The 25,113-nt window shown below is 31.6% G+C and overlaps 1 protein-coding gene across 3 annotated transcripts; it reads left to right on the top strand.

The window, feature by feature from the left end:
* Nucleotides 1-408: 408 nt before the first annotated feature.
* LOC128173014 (uncharacterized) lies at nt 409-22,096 on the top strand. Of its 3 annotated transcripts, XM_052838768.1 has the most exons (5): nt 409-527; nt 16,149-17,120; nt 21,257-21,325; nt 21,452-21,497; nt 21,581-22,096. In XM_052838768.1, the coding sequence occupies exons 2-5, from the start codon at nt 16,178-16,180 to the stop codon at nt 21,645-21,647; spliced, it is 1,125 nt and encodes a 374-aa protein (XP_052694728.1). In that variant the 5' UTR covers nt 409-527; nt 16,149-16,177; the 3' UTR covers nt 21,648-22,096. The 3 variants fall into 3 exon arrangements, with proteins under 3 accessions (XP_052694728.1, XP_052694725.1, XP_052694726.1); XM_052838765.1 differs by lacking the exon at nt 21,452-21,497; XM_052838766.1 differs by lacking the exons at nt 409-527; nt 21,452-21,497 and adding an exon at nt 13,918-13,998.
* The last annotated feature ends 3,017 nt before the right edge of the window (nt 22,097-25,113 follow it).

Here is a 25,113-nt window from a genome sequence, read left to right as displayed (position 1 = left end):
GTAAATTGTGAATTAAATAAGAATTTGCCACGGGGACTATACATGTAGATCTGCCCATGTATGAGGCCTTTTCCCATCCCCCAATTCCATCAATTCCTTTTCTACAACACTCGGTCATCTATGTAAACTGATAATTTCTTAATATTTCTTTATAAAACATTATATATGTTTATCGAGTATCTGACCTGAAAACCTAAAAACAACCTAGTTATCAAATCTCTTGTGCTCTTACGACTGAGCCATTTCAGCCACATCAAACTACTTATTTTACCTGTTTTATGTTTAAAATGTTACAGACTTCTTATTTTTTTCTAAAACGTTACAATACTTTGTTTGGATACAAATAAAATTTATAATGTAGAGTGAGTCATCTGTCCACGCTTTAGTTAACTGAAATCGATTGGTTTTCAGTGAGACCTTATTAAGACCATGGCAAAAGTACGAAGCACAAGCCCACTCTGTAAAAGAAAGGCATCAACATTCTAAAAAAGGACACTATTTGGAGGTTCTTAATCAACAAACGCCAGGTATTGATCTTAATTAAGGATTACAAATCAATGGTTTGTTAAATTAGTAAGGACATTTATAAATTAAAAATTACCACAAAATAAATGTTAAAATGGGCATATTTCTTTTAAAGCTGCTTGGTCCGATTTTATATCAAATTTTATGCACGCTTTTAAACGATGGCTATGCTTAGTATATGTATAATAATAGACATTGCAGTACTTATACCCGTCAATTATGTCAAATTTCAATGAAGAAAAATACGTACAAAATATGTTAACAAAACAAACGACATTAAAAGTTACCGCGTTATTTCGCCTCATGTTAAATTTCACCCCTGACGACGAGAGGGGTATAGTTGTCTTACGACTTTGACATCGCTTTAAATAAAGGTCGAAATGATCAGACAAATTACAAATAAACATGTGTACGTTTTGTTCGCTAATATTTCCAAAGTCTGCTTTCTTTACAATCGATGCATAGCATGCGGGTTGAATAACCCCAATCATTCGGGGGACGAAACCAAGCGGTTTCCTTTTCTAAACATTCCCGTGATGCATTTTGGTTTGTTTTTTCGTTTGCCCAAAGAGAAATTATTTTTATTTACTTTGAATATTTCTAACTTTGAAAGGAGACTGATACTGCTGGTGTAAATAGGAGAAAGTCCATAACTTTCTAAGATAAATGATTTATATAGAAAACAATTTGATACTGTAATTACAAAAAAATCGGACCAAGCAGCTTTAATTGTTGGAATTGTCAATGTCGTAAGTGCAACTTTATATATTTGTATTAATATAACTTTTTTTTATTTACAAAGATGAAAGTCGATTTTATTTGTAAGGCCTATTCTGCCTATTAGAGTCTCCATAGGATAATGAGGACGCCAACTTTTTACATACTTTATACATAGTCAGTGCATATCTATCTATTGTTCTCCTTTTACGTTATATATGTATATGTATATTCAAACTAGTTTATGTTAAATGGAGATTAGTAGACAAACATACATGCACTCATGGTTTAACAGACAGAAAACATGTTTCTTCGTGTGTTAACCTTCTCTATTGTAAACGGTATTCTTAAAAATTCACCACGTGATTTCTAACCCTATTTAACACTTCCGTCACGTGATGTTTAGGTATCACGAATTCTGCTACTATTATTTGTTCATTGAAATTCAGTCAAGTCAAGGGATGTTTTCTTCATTTCTCTGAGATATGTTTAATAGATCTGGTTCTGTGCGTTACTGATAAATCTCTTTGTTAATTCTTTTCATGCATGTGAATTGTTGAAATTTGAAACTGGTTTTCATTAATGGCTACTTATACTGGCCGACATTATACGTATTACATTTTGTTTTGAAACAACCTTTCAAAAAAAGCAGCATGCAGATAGATAGAGAGATAGGAAGTACAGTTATTCTAATTTTAAACAACTCATTACAGTTATAGATCAACTCTCCATGCATATTGTTGAGTCCTAATTTCAATCAAGGTCAAGTCTACATGAAAATTCAAGAAATCTATAGAGTAGGAAGGGTAATACAAGCAACGAACTATTTTATTGCAACGCAATCTATTGAGAATCTACCACACTATATAACAATGGTTTGCAGACGCAACAATAGTGACCAAAGGAGGGCCCAAAATACGGCGTTAATTAAGCACAGTCATCCTATGCATGTATGTTAATGTTTACATTTTTCAATATCTTATTCCTCATTACAGAATTTTTACAAGCATTATTTACCATTCTTGCTAAAATGAATGCTGAAAATAAATATACAATAATCTAGATTGTATTTTTAATAATGATATATTTACATCTACCAAGTTATATTCCCTCTATTTTTTTCGGAAACTTATACTTAATTCATAGCTCTATAGGAACAGTCAGTTCCGATATCTACACGCTCCATTTATCGATTGGTCGAATTCTGCAGCGGCTGAAAGTGACAAGAAACTGACACGACTGAAATCAATACGCACTCTTTATCGATTGGTCGAAACCTACACCGACATAAGAAAAACCACGCAATGCACAAAATAATCACGATGATTTCAGACTCAAAGTTGCACAGGGGACGATTTGTCTTTTTCTTTTAGCTAACGTACTTATTAACATTAACAGTATTATAGTGAACTTTACTTACTTTTCATAATCAATTTATTAATAAACTAAAAGATAGGTATTAATAAAAATAATAAAATGCTTTCTTTGATGATTCACGCAGGTTATGCATTTAGCAATTATGGCAGAACGCGATGCAATGTCGGTTATGTCGCTACCTTATATATTCCGAATGAATCACCAACGAAAACATTTTATTTTTTACATGTCCTCACTCTAAACCTAAGGACTGGTGTCCTTTTACTTAATGGTGATTTTTTTTACAACAATCATCGACACAGATATAAAAAATCTTGACATCTTGGAATATTCTAGAAAGAGAATTAAATTACGTTTTACAGCGCTCAGGTATTCTTCCCTTAAGTTGCTTGAAGGTCAAAGCCGTAAAGCTTCTTTTGTCTCTCCCAATACAACACAACAATTTTGTGTTTTGGGGCCCCGCTTCCTCGTTCTGGTATTCTGGTATTCGTCACAAATGTAAGTCAAATCCTCATCGTCCCTCAACTATTATTGTCTCTAACAATTACTAAATACTTATTGTTCGCCAAAAGGTCTTTTTTGACAATAGACCTAATATGTTTGAGATTGTAACGTTTGCATTTACCATCGCCGGGCTTTTTTTCTACTTAATTCAGCATCCTCTTTACACAACTGTCTTAAGTGATTGTTTGTTTGGACAGAACAATTTTTGATAAAGAGAATAATAAATTAAAAAAGTGGAAAAAGTTAACAAACGGGCGGGTAAACAAACAAAGGGATAGACAGACGGCCACAAGACAACTGGTTGATAATAAAAACTAAACCAAGCACATGGCACTATCAAGCTAAGCATATCATGACTTGTTTTAAAGAAATACACAATAAAATTGATACAGTTTTCGACAGTGGTATGATGTCATCTGACACGCTACGAGGACGATTCGCTTGGTTAAAAGATCAGGCCCCGAGGTTATAAAACTTTTTCCATACTCGTACTCCAACTCGTACTCCGTACTCCGAGTATGTGCTCCACTGAGTACGACTTTAAAACCTCTCCGCTGAGTACTCTTTGAATTTTGCTCTAAAAGCCGGTGGATAAAATTTTACGTCTTTGGAGTACGACAAAGCACGGCAACTCATGTAAATATTCCTGGCATGTACACAAAGTGTACAAATATTCAGATTAATTATTTATCAACAAAATGAAACACGTTAAATACACGTACATATGCCCTTTTTCATCTGCAAGCATTGAGATGGGTCTGCATCTATAACTAATTATACGTATAATATAATATATAAGCAACAAAGACGATAAATCTAGTGTAATTGGTAAAATCATCAACAAATTGTTTTATGTCAAATGTTTTTGGAAAAGAGGGTAGGGAGCGTAGATATAAACAACTTTTAAAAGAACGAGGTAATTAACGTTCTGTAGTTCTTTCTTTTTCTCATGCTCGCTCTCTCTCTATCTCTCTCTCTATCTCTCTCTCTCTCTCTCTCTCTCTCTCTCTGGTAATTTTTAGCTTTTATCATGCGTGTTATGATTAATTCACGTGTTATCATTTTTTTTTTACATAAACAAGCTTTTATTTAATTGTAAACTACAATGTACACATATTCAAGCAGAATATATACATCGATCATTAAATGTTTTTCCATAATTGTGTAGTTAAGAATAAAATTTGATGTCATAACACCAAATTTTATTTTTAAATGATCATTTGTGGAAAGACACTTATAAAAGACTTAAGACTATGGGGTCACCGGGGCCCGACGTCCTTATATTCGAGCGTTTTTAATCAAATATTAAACCAAATAATGCATTTCCCTTTACGTACACTTAGACATGTCTATGCTCTCGATGTTTTAATTTGAAACAAATAATAAAGATCATAAGGTAGGTGATGTTCCGTCGTCAAAATTTCTTTGATATTTGGAAAATAAAAATCAAATACTCGCAGATGGTTCGGAATGGATACCCTACCTTCCGGCAGTAAAATTAAAATAAAAGTCGCGGCCTTTATTAGACAAAGGACACATCTAGATATCTGCAGCTAGGTGTAGTATGTATGGTCACATAGGAAGCCAAATACGTACATCATAATTTAAAAATATTGCCGATACAAAGGTTGAAAATTTAAAATCTTATCTTTAAGTTTACATATAATGCCCTTTAACATGCGTTTTAATTACTGACTGCGGATCCTTGATCACTTTCTATATTTTAAAGTAAGATTTTTTTTTTACTTTCAGAATAGGTATTTATTTTAACGGTCTTGATATTTCGAGATAAAAAGAAATGAACCTTGTTAATAATTACTCTAAATTAAACAGCGTTTTTGACGATACAGAGAAAGGCGATTTTTAAGAGCCAATATTTTCCACATGCAGACAGAAGCTGTTCTATGAAAATGAAAAAAACTAGGCACTTGTTGCAAAAGCAACAAAAAGGTCTTCCGTTTTGATATTCATGTATCAATTTAAATGTAAGACATTGCTTCTCTCACATAGAAAAAAAAGTGATATGATAATTATTGTGAATGGTATATCCAGACGTTACTTACATGTAAAACAACGAGAATGAAAAAGAAATCAATTTTTGAAGTACTTTCTGTGACGACCGGAAGCAACGCTGAACTAAACAAAAATGTTAACCATTTGTACAACCATAAGTCAATCCTTCCTCAAAGTTTGGTTGTTCACGTCTCTGCCAAATCTAAGCACAGGATTAATGACCATCTTTAAGTCCTCCTTAAAGATAGCTTAAAGGTGTTTAAAGGTAGCTTAAAGACGATCTTTAAGCCACCTTTAAGCTACCTTTAAGCTATATGTATTGCTTAAAGGTGGCTTAAAGAAAGCGTAAAGATGGCTTAAAGGCAGCTTAAAGACTATCTTTAAGTCACCTTTAAGCCACCTTTAAGGACAACTTATAGGTCCTTAATGTCCAAACTTCTTGAAGCCACCTTTAAGCCACCTTTAAGCCAGCTTTAAGCTACCTTTAAGCCACCTTTAAGCCATTAGAAAAAATTTAATTCAATGTTGTGCTTTATTTCCAACAAAATGTATTAACTTTATGAAAGAAAAGGTATTAAAACGGTTTTTGTTCTAGAAAGAAAAATGAAAAAACAAAACAAAAAAAAACGGCCATCGCGAGAATTGAACCCGGGACCCTTAGTTTACTAGCATCACCACACATCCTCTGCGCCACGGCAACTTACATATTTACGTGCGTTTTTATATCCTATATATCAGTGGATATTGAATCACTGTATTGAATGTGTTGACTTGAAAAGATTTTGACAAACCATTCAGTTTGTAACAATCAATTATATCTAATTTATAAATTACATGCATGCATGTATTTAGAATGAAATACGGAACTTGGTCTTCAGTGAACAAAAATATATTATACCTAAATGGAAACCGTTAGGTTCACTATAGTAGGCTTTCTGACATGTAGTTAATAAATTTAAACCGAGTAGATATACGTTCATCTTATTTATAGCTATAAAAATGTAAGAAAGAAAATGAAATCATTTCTTTTATTAAATGCATTAATACTATTAGGGTATTTGTTCAATTTCCCGCAATTTCCAGGTTTTCATGATCGCGGCGCCGTTCCAATATGTTTAAATATTTACATGTAATTGTATGTACATGATTTATAAACTATCAATTCTATAACAAACAAAATTACCAATTACCGGTGACGTATTTACTGCATGTGGAAATTGCAAATGACTTGTACATACAATTGTATGATGTGCCAGGCCGGGTATATTTGACATATTTACCCTTATACATATATTAAAATAATTAACCCCTATTTATGATCACCGGTACATTAATTAATTAGCCTCAATATTTTACTCTTACATACATGTATCGTTAATTTGTAGACGTAACATCTTTGAAACCCAGAGCTAGGAAATAATACTTTGAAAATGAATTACAAATGTAAATTAACTTTTATTCACTAGACTTATCGTATACTCGTACATACTAGAATTCAACGCCTTTAGAAACCCTGACGTGCACCTGGGCACACGACACACCTGTTGTGTATATCTTGTATATTCTGTGTTAGTTCCAGGGGTTTTCTTAAGTTGGACAAACAATAGACTTTAATTAGATATACACAAACATGCACCTGGGCACACGACACAACTGTTGTGTATATATTGTATATTCTGTGTTAGTTCCAGGGGTTTTCTTAAGTTGGACAAACAATAGACTCTAATTAGATATACACAAACGAACAAAACTATGTCTAGACAAACAAAGCAGTAATATCCTGCCCGATATAACAGAGGCAGTTGAGAGTCTTTTCATCTTTAACATGTATCTAGCAGATCTAGAGTTAGAAATAATGAAAATTGAAAAAAAATACAAACCTTAAACCGATTAACAAATTAAATCATGCATTTTTGGTTCATTATCCCTATTTTGTTTAATAACCGGATGAACTGAGAGAGAGAGAGAGAGAGAGAGAGAGAGAGAGAGAGAGAGAGAGAGAGAGATTTTTCACCGATTAATTTATAATAGGAAACAAACATACTATAATTAGTTTTATGCACATATTAAGATACAGAGACTGCGCTCATCCCTACAATAATTTTGAAACCCCCCAAAAATTATAAAGAATTTTATAACGGCAATCTGTGTCCATCGAAGCGGTGCTGATGATAGCGATCTGTGTTTAATGGAGCGACGATTAAAACCGCCTGGAACACCCCCCCCCCCTTCCTTGGAAATTATATTATCACTCGGATGACCCCCTTCCATCTCTATAAAAGAGCTTTTGCATTTAATATATGTGTTTATTGTTCAGCTTGATCAATATTGACTTAAAGGCAACTTAAAGACAGTGTAAAGGCAGTGTAAAGAGAGCGTAAATGCCACTTAAAGATGCTTAAAGGTGGCTTAAAGGTGGCTTAAAGAAGTTTGGACATTAAGGACCTATAAGCACTTGCTTAAAGGTGACTTAAAGGCGGCTTAAAGGTCGTATAGCCTTTAAGCTCCTTTAAGTCACCTTGAAGCCACCTTTAAGGACTTGCTTAAAGGTGGTTTTTCGTCCTGTGAAGATCTCTTTGAAACAACATTTTTTGTCTCGGGACCGGAAACAGACAAACGGAAGTGATTAATAAAAACAAAAGCTGGTATTTCTCGTACATTTGCTTAGCGTACATCACTGTTTATCAGGCTACATGAAACACCCAAGAAAGTCAGTTAAACTTGTTAAAAACATGATTTGTTTGAACCCTTCCGGTAAGAACCGGAAGAGACAGTTGACAAAATTAAAGCCGTTAAACACATCTCCAATCAAATTTCTATCAATCATGAGAGCTTCGTGTCTCAATCACTTACAGTGACAAAAATCTCACGGACATCAAATTTGTAAAAAGGAAAGCTACACAGATATATTTGAGATATCTCACCGAAAGTAAAATTTATTTGCTAATTTAACATTATATAGATGACATATGTACATGTAAGATTATACACTGATATTTTCATTTTATGTAAAATGAATAAAATATGGAAAAAAAAACCAAATTTTTGAAGTGCTTCCCATGACGACCGGAAGTTACGCCGAACAAAACAATATAGTGTAAAGACATGTACATACATACTTCTATGATCCCACAAAGTTTGATTGTTCAAGTCGTAACCGTTTTTTAGATCTCTAGGAATCAAGGATTTCTGTCTCGGGACAGGCAACGGACAAACGGAAGTGTTCGATGAAAATGAAAATTAGTCTTTCAATTTATCTTACATTGTCAAACAAAAACGGTTAAACTCTTAACTAAATTGTTTGAACTCCTCCGGTGTGGACCGAAAGTGACGGTTGACAAAATGGGAGCGCTTAAATACATCTTCTATCAAATGTCTATCATCCATGTAAGTTTTGTGCATTGGTCACTTACAGTTTAAGAAATCTCGTTGTAATAATATTTGTTTTAAAAAGAGTACCTGAGATATTTGAGATATCTCACCGGAAGTAATTTTTTTTGTTTATTTATTATCGGATAGCTTACATATGAAAGCGTTTATACTTATATTTCAATTCTGTGTTAAACAAATAAAATGCGTAAAAACTTAATTTTTGAAGTGCTTCCGGTGACGACTGGAAGTTACGACGAACAAAACCAAACAGTTTAAACACATCTACAACTTTAGGTCTATAGTCCCTCAAAGTTTTGAGGTTCAAATCTTTATCGTTTCTGAGATCTCATTGTCCATAGCTTTTTGTCGCAGGACAGGAAACAGGTAGTGAATTTTGAAAAAATGAAAAAAAAAAAAAAAAAAGCCTAGAGAAATTATCGATCTTTATCAGTCCTAAAAATTTTAAGAAAATCTATCCAGCCATCTTTGAGAAATCTGGTTAAACTTTTAAAAAAAAACTTGATTTGTTTGAACTCTTCCTGTGTGAACCGGAAGTGACGGTTGACAAAATAAAAACGGTTAAACACATCTTCCATCAAATGTCAATCATCCATGTAAGTTTCGTGTCTTGATCACTTACAGTGTCTGAGATCTCGCGGTTCAAACATTTGTTTTAAAAAGGCTACATGAGATATTTGAGATATCTCACTGGAAGTAGATTTTTTTATGTTTAGTTAACATCGATAAGATGACATATGTAAGCATTTATACTTATATTTCAATTCTCCGTAAAATATATTAAATGCGTAAAAGAATAATTTTTGAAGAGCTTCCAGTGACGACCGGAAGTTGCGACAAACAAAACAAAATAATTTAAACACACCTACAACTATAGGTCTATCATCCCTCAAAGTTTGGATGTTCAAGTCTTTATCGTTTCTGAGATCTCATTGTCCATAGCTTTTTTTCCGCGGGACAGGAAAATGACGACAGGAAGTGAATTTTGAAAAAATGAAAAAAAAAAACGCCTGGAGATATTATCATTTTCTATCAGTCCTGAAAATTTCAAGAAAATCCATCTAGCCATCTCTGAGAAATCTTGTGGACTAAAAAAAGGAAGAAAAAATAATAATAAGAAACATTACTAGTCACCCACTTACATTGTACCCAACTTTAAGTAATTGGTTATAATAACTAGTGTTTTTAATGACTCTTCCATTGTTATTATATTATGAGTTGACATACAATGTAGTTATCTTTTTTAAAACTTCATCAAACAGTAATTAAACAGTTTTTTATTATATATATATATATATATATATATATATATATATATATATATATATATATATGACCGTTTAAAGAATTTTCAATATCAGCCGATCATTTCTGCAGAAACTGGTTTTTTCGCCATTATTTGCTTGACAGCATTTGTAATCTAATTAACATTTACAGTACCTTGTTCATTCCAAATGCTTGAAAAACCACACTTATCAAAAATAGAGTGTATACAATCAATCCATGGGTTCTAACAAAAGTCATTATTACATTGATTCAATAAGTATTTGTAAGGTATATGATTTTTCCCCAGTATAAAACCACTCTAGTATATATATTAACAGATAACTCAAGGACAGCGTAACTAAAATGGTTTTTTATGTACGTTACACCATTGAACACACGGGTTTTCTTCATATTACATCATTGAAATCAGTCTAATGTAGAGAAATCCCCCAAGTTTGACAATTTAAGGGAACGCCGGGTGCGCCCTCATTTAATCCTACACTGATTTAACGCTTATTCTATAAAATGCTTCCATTTCCAAGGTTTGTGGAATGCAACATAAATGATAAATGATAAAAAAGTAAGTAATAGAAAGTGTTATACTTTTATTCATCCTTTGTAATGTTTAGAACTAATCTACATTCTCACTGAAATCAAAGAAGGGATCGACCCTGCTAGTGCATCCAATTAAAATTGATTAATAACGATGCATGTACATTGATTTCTTGGTTTTAAATGATGGGAAGTACGGGTCGTATTTGACTAAAAACAGAATTCTCAAAAAGTCGAGCTATTCAATGAAATTATTTTGTACGTAGATTTGCATGTACAATGTACATTAATTAATAAAGCATAATATCTAAAAAATATTTTGATAATCTTGGTTGAGCTCGCCCTTACTTTTAAATTCACCTTCATTATATCTTTAGCATATGTCATTAATGAAATGGTAAAAACTTTCCATTGTAATTGATATACATGTAATTATGATTAAATTATAGCGTATAATACTGCAACATTACAATATGAACAATTTTATATGTTTGCGCTATATGTTATTTAGATTAAATGTCTCGAGTACGACTTTGAGAAAGCTCCAAAGCTTACTAAAAAAATCGCCGTTTTGTACTCAGCTGGAGTACGAGTATGAGTATGAAAAAGTTTTATAACCTCGATATCTTGAGTACGAGTGCGATTTGGAGCACGGAGTACGATTTGGAGTATGAGATCGTACTCAAGAAAGTTTTATAACCTCGGGGCCAGAGCTTTTAAAAATCATAAAATCATAAAAAGCTGCACAAAAGCAGGAGAAACTGTGACACCGACAATATAAAGACGAATAAATTATTTGAGCGTGTCATTGGGTTTACCACAAGCCGAATCGGTTTGCATATCACACTGTTTAACGCTTATCTCAGAGAATAAAACATGCAAAATGGTCCAGTGGCTAGTTTCCCTAATTTACTTCAGATTGTGTTAGAAAAATCTAGCATATTTGTTTAGAATTCATACTAATTATTTTTCTCCTCGTGATCAAGGTATTAGTTGCATAAAACTGTTACTAAAAAATAGCACAAAGGACCCAAATGGGTACATTGATTACCTGTTTAAGTGATTTTGGGGAGGAAAAATAAAAAATACATTACTGAAATAAATTCAAATACTTTATTGTTTTTAAAATTGTAAAGGTTAGTACTTCTTAAGCATATAGTAAATACAACTGACATTCCTTAGACTTCGTAATAAAATTGGCATAGTGCCCAATTGTTGAAAAAGGATCAATGTTACAGATTTAAATGGACAGTAAAATTCAAAGTGAAGATTTTAATCTCGAGTGTTGTGTTGCTATTTACATGCAGATCAAAGGTGTTTAGAATTACAAAAAAATTGAGAAAGATCACAGTTGGCTCTTGAAGTTACAAATAAAATTCAAAATAATATCAATGTAATTTATAGCAAAATTTAAATGAATTCATCAAAATATGCTGGGTGGATACTTATTAGAATATTGGTATCTTTAATATACCTTGCATGTATGTTCTTTTCATTAAACAAATAACTATACAATAACAAGTTTGGATAAAGAGAAGAAGAATCATCAACAAACGAAATAACACTAAAATACTAACATTCTTTGAAATTCCGTTCAATTGAAATTGGACAAAAATGCAAATAAGTCAAACTTGTCTTTCCAAAAATTACATATACATGCTAAATATATATAGTAATTCAACAATATATTAACATATTATATATAAGAATTTTCAATAAGTGATGAGCATTTTGAATAAAGATTTTGTGTAGTTTGAGAAAAACCTAAATTGTTAAATATTCATTGCAAATTATCCTCGTTACAATTTTAATTACAAAACATCAGACAAAATTCAAATTTTAATTCGATGAATACAATTTTTATTAACATGCACTATTACAAAATATAAACAGAAGTAAACACATTATTTATCATTATGATACGACTCATTTGATCAAAATATGAATTTCATTTTGAAGCAGGAACTATTTCTGCACATGTTTTTACTCTCATTTAAACAAAATATCCATCTAACAACAAATGCCTTGTAAGTCACATGAGCGAAGCTCAAGTGATCTTTTCTTATCATATTTTGTCCGGCATCCGTCTTTCTTTCAAATTTTACAGTCACAAGAGGAAAAAATCAATCATTGAAAACTTGTTTGCATTGAAAAAAAATATTTAAAAAAGCACTCTGCCACTGAGCATTGTGTGAAACCATTCCTAGGTAGTGTTAAGTTGGGCCACATTCGGAAGAGGGGCAAATATAAAACAAATCTATAAACCAGTTGGCCTTACACGAGTTCGCAAAATGACAGCCGTTTACCGAATTCTTGTCTTCACCTGAATTTTTTTACCCACTATTTCTAAGGCCAAAGTAAAACTGACTTAGCAAACATATATGCTACTTTGTATTAGATATTTGGGAGTAAAATAGTCTTAGAATGTTCATTAGACTTCAATACAAAAGGAAACTATTCGAAATGTCAACAACTTTTCCTAGGTCAGGAAAAATTCGGGTTTTAGTTTTTTAACTTTGTACTTGTGTAATCATTATTTTTGCTACTCTTTTAATGATATTAATGTCTGAACGTTATGTATGCCCGAAATTGTGTTGATATTGCTTTCTTTTACTATGAATTGGACATAGAATTCTTTTTATCTTTTTAAAAACTATTTGCGATTTGTAAAGTGACGAACAATGACTGTTGAGAAGCAGTCTGATTACTATTTATCAATTATATAAGACTCTGGTCTTGCGGAATATAAAGTTTTCCGTTTCGTAAAAGCATGTTTTCTATTATTTCTGGGATTCAGTCATCTCGCAATGTCCGCTTTCAACAATTTTTACTTGGAGTTAGGATTTTAGCAAGACCTTGGCCTAGTATTTCAAAACCTCACCTCAGAGTTTTGCTGTTTATTCTGATCATCCTTCCAGTATGTAGAATCCAACATCTGCCATCTGTATGACGATTTCCCATAATTTTTCTCCAGTTCGGTGCAATGTTGATTTGCAAGCAAAAGCAGAAAATGTGAAGAAAAAAAAAATATCAGACGAATTTTTGGTTCTGGTTATCGTAGAAAATAGGCATAATTTCCTTTTTAAAATCTGCTTTACAGAAAAAAGATGTTGCAGTAGCCATGTTGCAAACTAATTAATGGCACGCGACTGTGCATGCATTTTTGTAAAAGAAAAATCTTCCTCACAAGGACTTCAATGCAAGCATTAATGATATAACTTTGAAATGCTTTTCAATAAAGAGTCATATTTTAAATTATTTTAATTGTTTGAATTGAACAGCCCCCCCCCCCCCCTTCCGACCCCCAACCATCCCGAAAAAATTGACCCCTGCAGGATTGAAGTGTAAAACAGAATAATGTGCAGAAAAATATATGATTCAGTTAACCAAGTGTTGAACATAACATCCAGTACAATTGTTTAGAACTTTTTTAAGATGGCTTTATGGTCTACACATTAACCACCAAATTTGCTTAATTTTACAGATAAAATTCAATGCATTAGCGAAACAGTTGAAACATTTTCCTATATTTTTATATCTTCAGCCAAAGAAAACTAATATAGCTTAACAATGACCAAGGCCATTGTATCCTATTCTTCTGTTGGCTATTGCTAGTTTCTACTATCAACAGTTCCTGGGATTACTTTTGTTTCAGTGAGTTTTCAAACTTTCTAAAATGTCCACATTTTGAGGAATACGGATATGCCGCTGTATTTATTCAAGATTGTAGCATCTTACAAACAATTTTTGCAACATGAATCAGGACAAGAGTAAAACTATTGACTGTTATTCTTTACTTTTTGCATTATTTTGGGCGGCAACATATTACTTAATTTTCCTACATTAAAAATATATATCCTTAGGTTTTGACAAATTCAGTTTAAGCGTGCTCCAGTTAATGGAATTGTTAATGACCACTTCTCCAGACACATGATACAGAAAGACGTATACCCCTGATGTGTTTAAAAATCATAAACACATTACAAGCGTTCTAACAAATGCACATGCCGAGAGCATGATGCGTAGTATTCCATGTCCTCTTCAAAAGTATGACAAAATGTATGAACATTTTTTGAAATCACATTGATCATTTGATGAAGTCTGCTGCCTTTCCAATGCAATGTTGTTTTCTCCCTTTTTCTCTAGAAAGATCATTTACGGAAGACAACTGTTAAAAGCGTACCAGACTATTACATTACATCACAGTTTTCAGTGCATTTTTAATATATGTTTACTTTTTCAGTATTTTTTAACGATGTTTAAAATCATGTTAACATTAATATTGTTTATTTGTCATTTATTAAGTCCATATTACTTATATCTAAACAAAACATTAGTACAAATGAGAGCTTAATTTACCTTACAATGTCACTAAATCAAGTATTTATTATATATATATTAAAAACAATACGTTTGTTAAATTTTTGTATTTTGTCAACCGCAAAGTTATATTTTTACTACATGCAATTAAATGAAATATTTTCTTGCATAAAACTTAATTGATAAACCAAGATGTCATGAATTATGTCAGATATATAACTTTATTATAAATTAAAAATACAATCAATGTTAAACAAATGAAAAGCTGTCAATGTAACAGCACCGGGTTTTCTTTTATGTGAATTGTACCCATAATCCATGCCAGCCTTGAATCGATAAACACTACCTACCGTATCCAGTGAAATTGAGTACTCATATGCAATATTTTAAAAAAATGAATACGTTTAAAAGCTGGTATTTTTTCATAAATTATCAGAAATCAAAATCCTAGCAACATGCATACCTCTTAAATATGTACAATTGAAATGCAAAAGAACAATTTCCTATCTTGGTAACCTTAGGAGGAGTTATCCATACAATGAGGGTACTCTTTTAGAAGGCGGCCGCCTGCCCGCCCGTTTTTCGTTGGAAAACCCGGTTAAAAATAAAAATTATCAACCTTAACATAACCTTAACATATATGCTTATGATTTAATCAAATTATGGTGGAACAATCGTTTTGTATCGATGAAACAGAGCCTTGCGTATTTTGTAAGTGTCAATTACCATGCAATTATTTGGCAAAAAATAATATATGATTGTTACTTAATATAGAAACAAATGACAGAATTTCAAAAAAGGATCTTTTTCAGATCCTGCAACACCATAGTTCTTCAAAAATATATTTCAAAATTGTATGAAAAACTAGTTGACAATTTTGTTTTAAAATTTTGCATTTTTTTCTGAGACAAGCTTTTTAAAAAATATGCTGTTTTACTTATTCAAATTCTCGAAAACTGCAAATTAGTTTTAAAAGCATAGCCAACACAAGGCTATGGTATCACAAATTCCTCAAAATTACAATTTTTTAATTTAATAACCTCAATAATCAAATTATGTTATCAAAATAGTGTCAAACGAGTGCTTGATGGTTTTTACAGCACGTGCTATTTTTTGTTTGCTCTAAAGATACGTCTTCAAGTGTATGTGCAGACACTGATAGGGTTGCCCTATTGCAATGTCATGGTTATTCTGTTCGGTAATATAACTACTTTCTATGTTCGTCCTCCATTTTTTGACCTCCATGGGGTTACTGATGTAGACAATTGATCTATTTTTTTTATCCTTGTCACATCAAACATGCTTATCAAAATGTATGTCATGTTATACAGAAGAGTAACTATACAAAAGGTTTAAGTGTGTTTATTCAGGTTAACAAGATCAGCTTAAAACAGGGTGGCCTACTTGACTTCTGTATCTTTAAAATCTAAATTGTTGATTATTTGTTGAATACATATACTTAAATAATACTGTTCTTTTAACAGGTTGCTTATTCATTAGCTAGATCCTAGACATGATGGACATCTCAAACATCAAATATAGAATACGTCAATGCTCAAATTGTCCAGATGGTTTGGAATATATTTGTGAAACTTGTTCTTGTGTTCTCTGTTTACCATGCAAACATAAGCATATGCTTTTAATGGCAGGGACAGGAACTATCCACTCAATGATAAATTACCGACAAAAATTCAAAAATCTTAAAAATCCTGGGATTTGTTTGAAACATTCAAACAATGTTTGTGATACTTTTTGTGAACAGTGTATCACTCCAATCTGTTCTGAATGTACTGAACATAGAACACATAAAACAACCGACCTTAGTAGAGCGTATGAAAAAAATCTGCGTCAAAACAAGAGACTGATTCAAACTATTGAGGAAAAGGAACTATTTTGTTATTCTCTTTTGAGTGAATCCGAGATAGATTTCAGAATCGTAGCTGAAGAAGTAGCAAACATGAAATCCAAGCTCCAAGCAGTGTCCAAAGAACTGACGGGTTACATTGACAACGTGCGATATAGATTTCCTGCTAAATTCAGATGCTTGAAACAGAAGACTAAAATGAACAGATGTATAGCCAGTGTACAAATATTTGAACACGTATGCGAACACTCATCAATGGCTCCGATAAAGTTTCTTTTATCCGTTAAGAAAAAGCATAATTTCAAAATGGAGAACAGGGCTTTTTTAAAACAGCATGGCTTGGCAACGGTCAAAGAGTCACCCAACTTTGATAATATCAGTAAGAAATTGCCAACAATAAATATTAGCGGCGAGGAAAAACTCATGCAATTCACAAAATTTGATATGGGCTTGTTTGAAAAAATAAAAAGCCGTGGGATAAGACGGTTGAAGAATGCTTACAAATCACCAGAGTCAATGTCGAATCTTATGAAATGGTTGTCGATGAATATTTTAGAATATCCAATGCTGTTACAGCTCGCAGTTGAATTTGGTAAGCAGCAAATTTTTTTAATCACATATTAGTTAATATAAATAGCACTGAAAAGGTGTCCTTTGTAGAAGCGCTGAATGATAGAATAGGGATTGTTAACTATGCCATTTCAAAAAACAGCAATCATCAAAACTTTTAAGAATTATGTTCTATTCCATAGTTTATTCTTACTAAATAACTGTACTTGTACATGCACGAATAGTCTTAAGCGAAAAAATTGAATCGAATTTGATCTCGGGAAATTACGGTAATATGTTTTCAGAATCATTCATTTCTCGCGTTTTTGTTTTTTTTAAAGAATTATTTTAATTTCTACATATAATGATATGATATTAAATAGCTTCGAAAAGTTCAAACTTTATAAACCGTTTTATAATGTGGAAAGTGCCTAATATTATGTTATTCTCGTCCAACATAGGATTTTTTTGTATTCATGCCTTATAGTTTAATTTTTAACATCTTAAAATTAAAAATGAGCACTTTTAAAATAAAACAACTCATTGTGACTTAGGCAAGATATGCTACTTAACATGGTTTTGCTTTATTAAGAGAGTCAAATAAGGCGTTACAAGAAAAAAAATCAGATACTTTGTTCATCAACTGGAGAAATCAGGTACACCTTATTCATGAGCTAAATGCCACGTGACACTTCTCATTAATATTCATGTCTTTAAATTGTCTCCCTTACGAATGAAAATTACATACCTTTTATGTATAAAATTTGTGTGATTACGTTAAAATTTTCATTTTTTGAATGAGAACATGTAATGGGGCAATACATAGATTATCTGCGTATGTTTTTGTCACCACAATCAGTGATTCCCACGTCAAACTCACTTTGAATGCCTCTTTATCCAACCATTATATATAATCTAAAAATAGGTCCGTGCCAGCTAAATTGAGTAAATTAACAAATAAACAGCTACGAAATATCAGCTTAAAACAGAATAGAATTATAACTTAAAAAATCTCATTCAATTTATAACGATAATTCTTAAATAGAAATATGCAATATGCCTAATGATTCAATATAAAGACTAAATGCCTAGTTGCAAGTCCGATAGCTTACTGAGAAAGTCTTGAAAAATGCTAAAGTGAAAGTAAAAAGGAACCGACAAGACTTTTTTTAATCTGAGTCAAGATTTTTGACACAACTAGTTTGCAATGTAAACTTTGTAAATATATGAGGAACTACTTTACCTATGAATGGCAAGTATTTTAAAAATAATTCCAAAATCCATTTATGATGCATTTCATTGCTAAAACACACTTTATTCCTACAACGCCCCGCTTCAATTTTTAAGATTCAAAAGGAACCGCCATCTTAATATCTAATGTAAACAAAACAAGAACATTCCGATCCCGGATGAAGTAAATGACAAAAGAAAATGAGGAGAAAATATTTCCGAAATACATATTTCTTAAAATTTGTGATTTTTATCATTCCTTTCTATATAAACTATTGTACTGAAAATCGCCATTGTGATAACAATATGGCCTCTATGCAAATTAGTAAAAAGTACACAATTTCTCCATATGTAAAACAAAACGTTTGTTGAATTGGGGGGTCGAGGGCAAAATTGTTCATATAAACCACCTTAAGAAGAATATATTTTCCCCCGCTTCACGACGGTAATATTGTGTCCCTCGGGGGCTAATATAATCCTGGTTGACCTCAGCCGCCTTCAGTATTTTGTATATGTTATACAGTGCTACAGTTAAGGGCGAGCACAACATTATGTGATTATTAAATAAACATACAGGTACGTATGTCTCATAATAGATGAAGTATAGCGAGGTTGTTTGGATCGCAAACTTCACTACCACATTTTTCGGAAACAGGGAAAGTTTGATCCGCGTAACTTTTTAATGATAGGCTCAAGGTGGCGTGTTCATTCTGGACATTGTGAGATGACCGGTCACGTGCTCAGTCTAGACTTTGTTACGTTATGTAAGTGAAGCAGAAGATCAATCAATATTATCCATCAGTTTCCGACAAAGCTTTAAAAGCCGTATATAGTTCTCGTAGAAGTGTGTTAAAAACATTCTGAGGAAGAAATGGCGTTACATATCAGCATGTGTTTAAATAGGTATTTTGTTTTAACGTACGTATTTCGGGTTTTCGTAATCTGTAGCTACCATCTGTTATCACCAGTTATCTCTCATCAAGCGTAATGTAATCGGTATAAACAAATGGTTGAAAGAGGCGTTTTTGTCTTGTATATATGATCGGTTGGTGGCAGAAATTAAAAGATGCTGTATTACGGCAAAACGATATACCGATTGATGAACAGGTTTAATGTTTCATCTACCGATAATTTATGGAGTTGCTGACGGTAAAGTGCGTTGTTTCAGAAGAGCGGGACTGCTACCTGTAGATCGTTTTATCCGGAGAAGTTGACTTGCATTTATTTTTGAATGCATCGGGTAGCTTTTGATTTTTTTCTTAAATGGCAACTCTTAACGAAGATATCCTTCAAACAAGTTACATCTTACTCCGGATATATTGAAATTCAGGGGACCATGCAAATCACTTCAATATATCCGTATTTCAATATAGGCGAAATTAACTGACGTGAAGCCGCCATTTTTGAAAGTTCAATCCCGATGTAAGCATAGAAAACCAAACCCGAACAAATATTTGGTCATCATTTGTCCATCACAGTGAACAGATTACATTAAATATTAGTCCTTCAAAGTTAAAATTATATCCGTAAGTTTTGTAAGTTTTATTTTGTTACTATCTTAAACCTCATCATAATCTCCGATCGCATTCTTTTACATTTAAGAGAAAAATCACCAGACTCAAACGCTAAAAATACTGCTGAACGCTGCTTGTATATCATCGGTAGTGTACTCGCGATGATCTCAAAATCCTTAGCTATTTTGAATTTAGGCTTCGTTCTTTTATCAATAGCCATAACTAGTTCGTATTTAGTGCCCGAAGATAAGGTTTTTCTTTTCAGTGGGGTTTCTATATTACGTCTAGCCTCAATATATCGGTATACGTAAAAACAAGAAATTCAACAAGGCATAAATTTTACTTTTTAAAAGAAGTATAAAAACACACATGATGGGAACTTATCATTTCACACCTTTGTATATCAACCGGTCAGTCTGGCATAATTACTGTCATCAACCGTGACGACAGCCGCCAGGGAGTACTTCAATATAACCGTTATAAAAACAACTAATTATCACCTATGGGGGCCGATCAGTGGCTTCAATATAAGCGATATTTCAAAATAGCCAATTTCATTATATCCGTTAAATCGATGCTAACAAAATAAGAGGCAAAAACGGGGGATTTATTTCTTTCTCAAAATAAGCGGAATTTCAAAATAAGCGATTTCAATATAAGTGGAGTAAGCTGTATAAAGCAATAAATACTATTTATGTTGCTTGTATTATTAAGAATTTAATTATTTTTGAGATAATTTAATCAGTTTTTGGTTCTTAAGTATTTTGTGTAAAAGTTCAATGTGTTTGACAAAGATGTACACTTAAGAAATCATTACGATGTTTTATATACACGTTAGAAAATTTATACTTTATTTTAAAAGTGTTAATGCTTTGATGGAATCTTTAAAAGGAATTGTTTCAACAGTTAAAATATTTAGCAAAGATCCTATGATCCCGGACGATATGCAAAGCAGAACTATCATTCATAATCTACCAGATTTGTAGGAATTTATTATCATTTGAATGTGTATTTCCTATTAGTGTATGCCCTTTTGATACGTCTTTTTGATGACCTCCATAAGGAAAAATATCAATCAATAACATATGGTTGTCAATTCAGGGAACCACACTAAGAGTAATACAAAGTGGATTTACTATTTTGTTTCACTTGATATGTAATTTATATAATAATACAAATTAAAATAATTTTACCTTAACACTTTCGTATTAAAGATGCGCTTTATGAACCTTTAAATCTTTGACAGTGTTGCGTAATGCGAATGTTATATTCAAATTAAATCAAATATTATATTCCATTCTGTAATAAATGTACATTACGAATAATTTTGCTCACTATTTTTTGTACAAAAAACTAATTACAATATATGTGAGAAAAAATTGCAATTTAGGAAACCAAAATTTTTATCGTTGATATTTTGTATTTATATTTTTAGAAACACCACTTGTACCTTTTGGTGCTAGTCCTCGTTACCTCCAAGGGAAAAGACATTTTAAGTTACCAGGTAGTTAATTATTCATAAATAGAAAAAAAGTTTTATTCTTCGACATGTCCAATTTAAAGTAGCTTTTGTTAACAATGCATACATGTTATATACTTTCCTGTTTATTTCATCTCTTGACCAACAAAGAACTTCTCTCAATTATGAAGGAAGAGGCGGATGAGATTTTTAAAAGGTAAATCAGAAGAAGTGATACTTATTAATATCTTAAGTTTGAACAATTAGAAAACATGACAATAACATTCATTTTTTTTTCAGAAACATTTCTGTTGGTTGGAAACACCTATCTATCCCAAATATGCATATCTCCTTTGACGAATCGTAAGAGGATGTCAAAGTCAATCGAAACCGCCCATCAAGTGACAGTAATAAGTTTATGATTGTTATTTATCCATTTTAGACAATAGACATTTCAGTCACTCAAATTGTGCTTTGAAATTACGAACTGTAATGTCTTGAATATACCGATATTGGATTATCGACGATAATAAGGGATTTTTAAATTAAATTTGCTAAACAGAAAACTGTTTTTGATCCGTCAAATGGCAATATACTAAGCTTGCAATTTGTTTCGGTATTTACTTTACATCAAATTATATATTAAATGTGTACAACTTTATGACTTTTTATACTTGAACGTCTTTACTAAGCAGTAACATATCAAATTATAAAGAATGAATTTAATTAATTTTTGTATGATATTATACAAACAATATATAAGATGGAAAAATTTATGCCTTTTACATGTAAAACTTTGCGGTTTTTAACGTTTAAACCGCCACACACACACACACACGCACACACACACACACACACACACACACACACACACATATATATATATATATATATATATATATATATATATATATATATATATACATATATATATATATATATATATATATATATATATATATATATATATATATATATATATATATATATAAATGTGTGTAACATATTGTACTACACCGGAAACAATTTGAATCATTCTTAAAATGAATTTACAACTCTAAAACTGTAGAAATCTTAGTATTATAAAATGCAAATTCTAGTTTTTTTTCTGTTTATTTGTAATTATAACATTTTGAAAAATTTTTGTTTGCCGTGCATCACTAATTTTTCTGTTTATGTTATATTCAATGACTTGCATGAAAATAATCTTTTTGATATACGATACATGTATTAATATTGTCACCAAAACGTCAATATATTTTTATATTATTGTGTGTAATTCTTTAATAAACATACTAATGTATTATTTAGATGAACATAGGAATGTAATTGATCAACCAAGAAGATCATATATACAAAAATTAATGTTTATAAATGAGTTTTGGCAAATAATTTAGTGAAGTATAGAATGATCTTCCCCAAAACTCAACAAACATTAATATCTGTATATATGGTGACATACAGACCCTATATATGTATTTGCATGCAATTCGTTTCGTTTCGATCATCTCTAGTTGTCGTTTAACTGTATTCCACCTGTATCTAAAAAGATGAAAAAAAAAAAAAACTTTAGTTTGTAGGTGTGTAAAGTTGGTTCAGATTTGAATTGGTAAGTTATTTTTGAAGTTGAAAATTCAGAAGTCGAAAATCAATTAGTGTGCGTTTGAATTTAACAAATGTTTACCACTTTAACAAGGGAACGATTTTTCCAATAAATGATTAAGTGTTAACAATGACTAAGCATGGCTTTATTTTATTCAAGAGAAGAGATCTAGAATAAATGTACTTATTATTGTTAAAAAGAACTGCGTGACGTTCATCCGATATATTTTACAGTTTATCGCGGATTTGTTTTTAATTGTTTTTCTTTCTATAATCAAAAGAATTTTTATACTGGTATCAAATTTTTGTACAACGTATTTCTAGTTCATATAAAATAGAAAAAAAAATTGCTCAGACTTTATTCCGATATTTCTCTATTTTGTATGTTTTTTGTTGATTTTTAGATATTTTTTGTATCTGTATTCATATTATTCCAAAAAAATATTTAACATTTAACATTTCTTGAAGCAGCTTACGCTCCATAAACTGTTTTCAGTTACACTAATTATAATTTAATTTTATACAAATAAACGTGGGAAAAAAGCTCAATTACTTAAGTGATTACTTTTTGTACAATATCAAAATATAACGTCAAGCGGATTGATACATCATTTACCAACATTTTATTTTCGGCGATACTAAATTTAAAATTGTATACGATACTAGACTCGATATATCCCAGTGAACTTGAAATAAAAGATACCAAATAGGCAGAGTTAATAGTTTTACGTTGGCTATTTTTCTGGAAAGGGAAATTAATGGTAACCAAACAACACAACTTTATGATAAACGTGATGCATTCGACTTAAGTCGACTTCTTTTATTTATGTAGCAACAAACCTTCATCTCCTGTATTTGGAGTTTTTCTCTCTCAGTTCGACACGGAAGGGCATGCTCTACATACGAAAAGTTTTTTAAGGCTAGGCAAGCTACTGAAAAAAAGTTGATAAAACAAGACTACCAACAGTATTGATTAAAGTCATCTTTCCGTAAGTTCTACGGTGGATATAACAACATTGTTACAAATTCAGTCTTCCACTGGGTCGCATGCTGACTGTGTTTTTGATTGTTAGACTATATTCACTCACCTGATTGTCTATACGGATAATTCCGTTTTCCCGATTAGAGGATACGGCGGGTGTGATCGGTCAGCAGTAGGTGCTCACTCTTCTGTGGCATCTAGTCCTACCTATAATTTTGCAGAGGTTCGTGTTTGCTCAGCTCATGATTTGTATTATAGTTTGGTCTTTTGATTTTGAACACTGTTCGTTATCACCACATGTCATAAGACATATTTAGTTAAGAAGGTATGATAAATCATCATTTAAAATAGATAAATCATTCGACTTTTACAGCAAAAGAATGAAATCATACTTTCATCATTAAAGCTCATCTGAATTAAAAGCACAACTGAGCTTTTTTGTTTACCTTTTATCCGGTATCAGTATGTCTATTCGTCCGTCTGTGAACTCTTTTACATTTTCTACTTCTTCCAAATTCCCACTGGGTCACTTTCAACTAACCCTAATACGAACATTACATGATGGGAACTCAATTGTGTTTAAATGAAGGGCCAAGCCCTTCCTAAAAAGATAATTAGGAATTATAAAAAATGTATTTTTCAAAGATATTATTAAATACCGATTACGCGGGAAAATTGAATCGGAATTCCTTTAAATAAGATTATATAGAGAAACTACTTATTTTTTTCTCTCAAAAGGTAATCAGCTAGGAAAGTTGAAAATATAAGGAAGCATCACCATGTATTGTAGATTTAATTATGATTTGATCATTATCCCCGGGGTTGATGAGAAACACTTTTTTCGGCTTAGCGAAGTAAAGAATCTTCAATATGAAATTTTTATACCGAGATTGCATTTGTTACTTGTATGTTTGTTGGGCTTAAACAAACTGTCATTAATCAGCAATTGGTGACCCGGACAGAATCTTTACATTTATCTGAATCTAAATCTTTTATTTTGTTTTTTTTCCCAGCCACGTCCATGGTATAAAGGTTTCTTTGAAACTTCAAGCAATAAAAGAAACATTAACTTTTGTCAAACAAGAAAACTGTACACAGGTAAAATTTCAACATATGTTGAATATATGTTTCGAGTAACATATGTTAAACATTTTTTGAACATACGTTAAACATATGAACTTTTCAAAGAATGTTGAACATATGTTTGAGAAATATTGTTGACATATGTTTGAAAAATATGTTAAACATA

Source organism: Crassostrea angulata, chromosome 2, assembly GCF_025612915.1.
Source record: "Crassostrea angulata isolate pt1a10 chromosome 2, ASM2561291v2, whole genome shotgun sequence".
Lineage (NCBI taxonomy): Eukaryota > Metazoa > Mollusca > Bivalvia > Ostreida > Ostreidae > Magallana > Magallana angulata.
Note: the sequence above shows the minus strand (reverse complement) of the source record. Positions and strands in the feature narration are given on the sequence as shown.

Coding starts and splice junctions, on each gene's coding strand:
- LOC128173014 (XM_052838765.1), top strand. CDS start 16,178: ATGATGGACATCTCAAACATCAAATATAGAATACGTCAATGCTCAAAT. Junction 17,121..21,256: donor ACAGCTCGCAGTTGAATTTG/GTAAGCAGCAAA, acceptor TTATATTTTTAG/AAACACCACTTGTACCTTTT. Junction 21,326..21,580: donor AAGACATTTTAAGTTACCAG/GTAGTTAATTAT, acceptor TTTTTTTTTCAG/AAACATTTCTGTTGGTTGGA.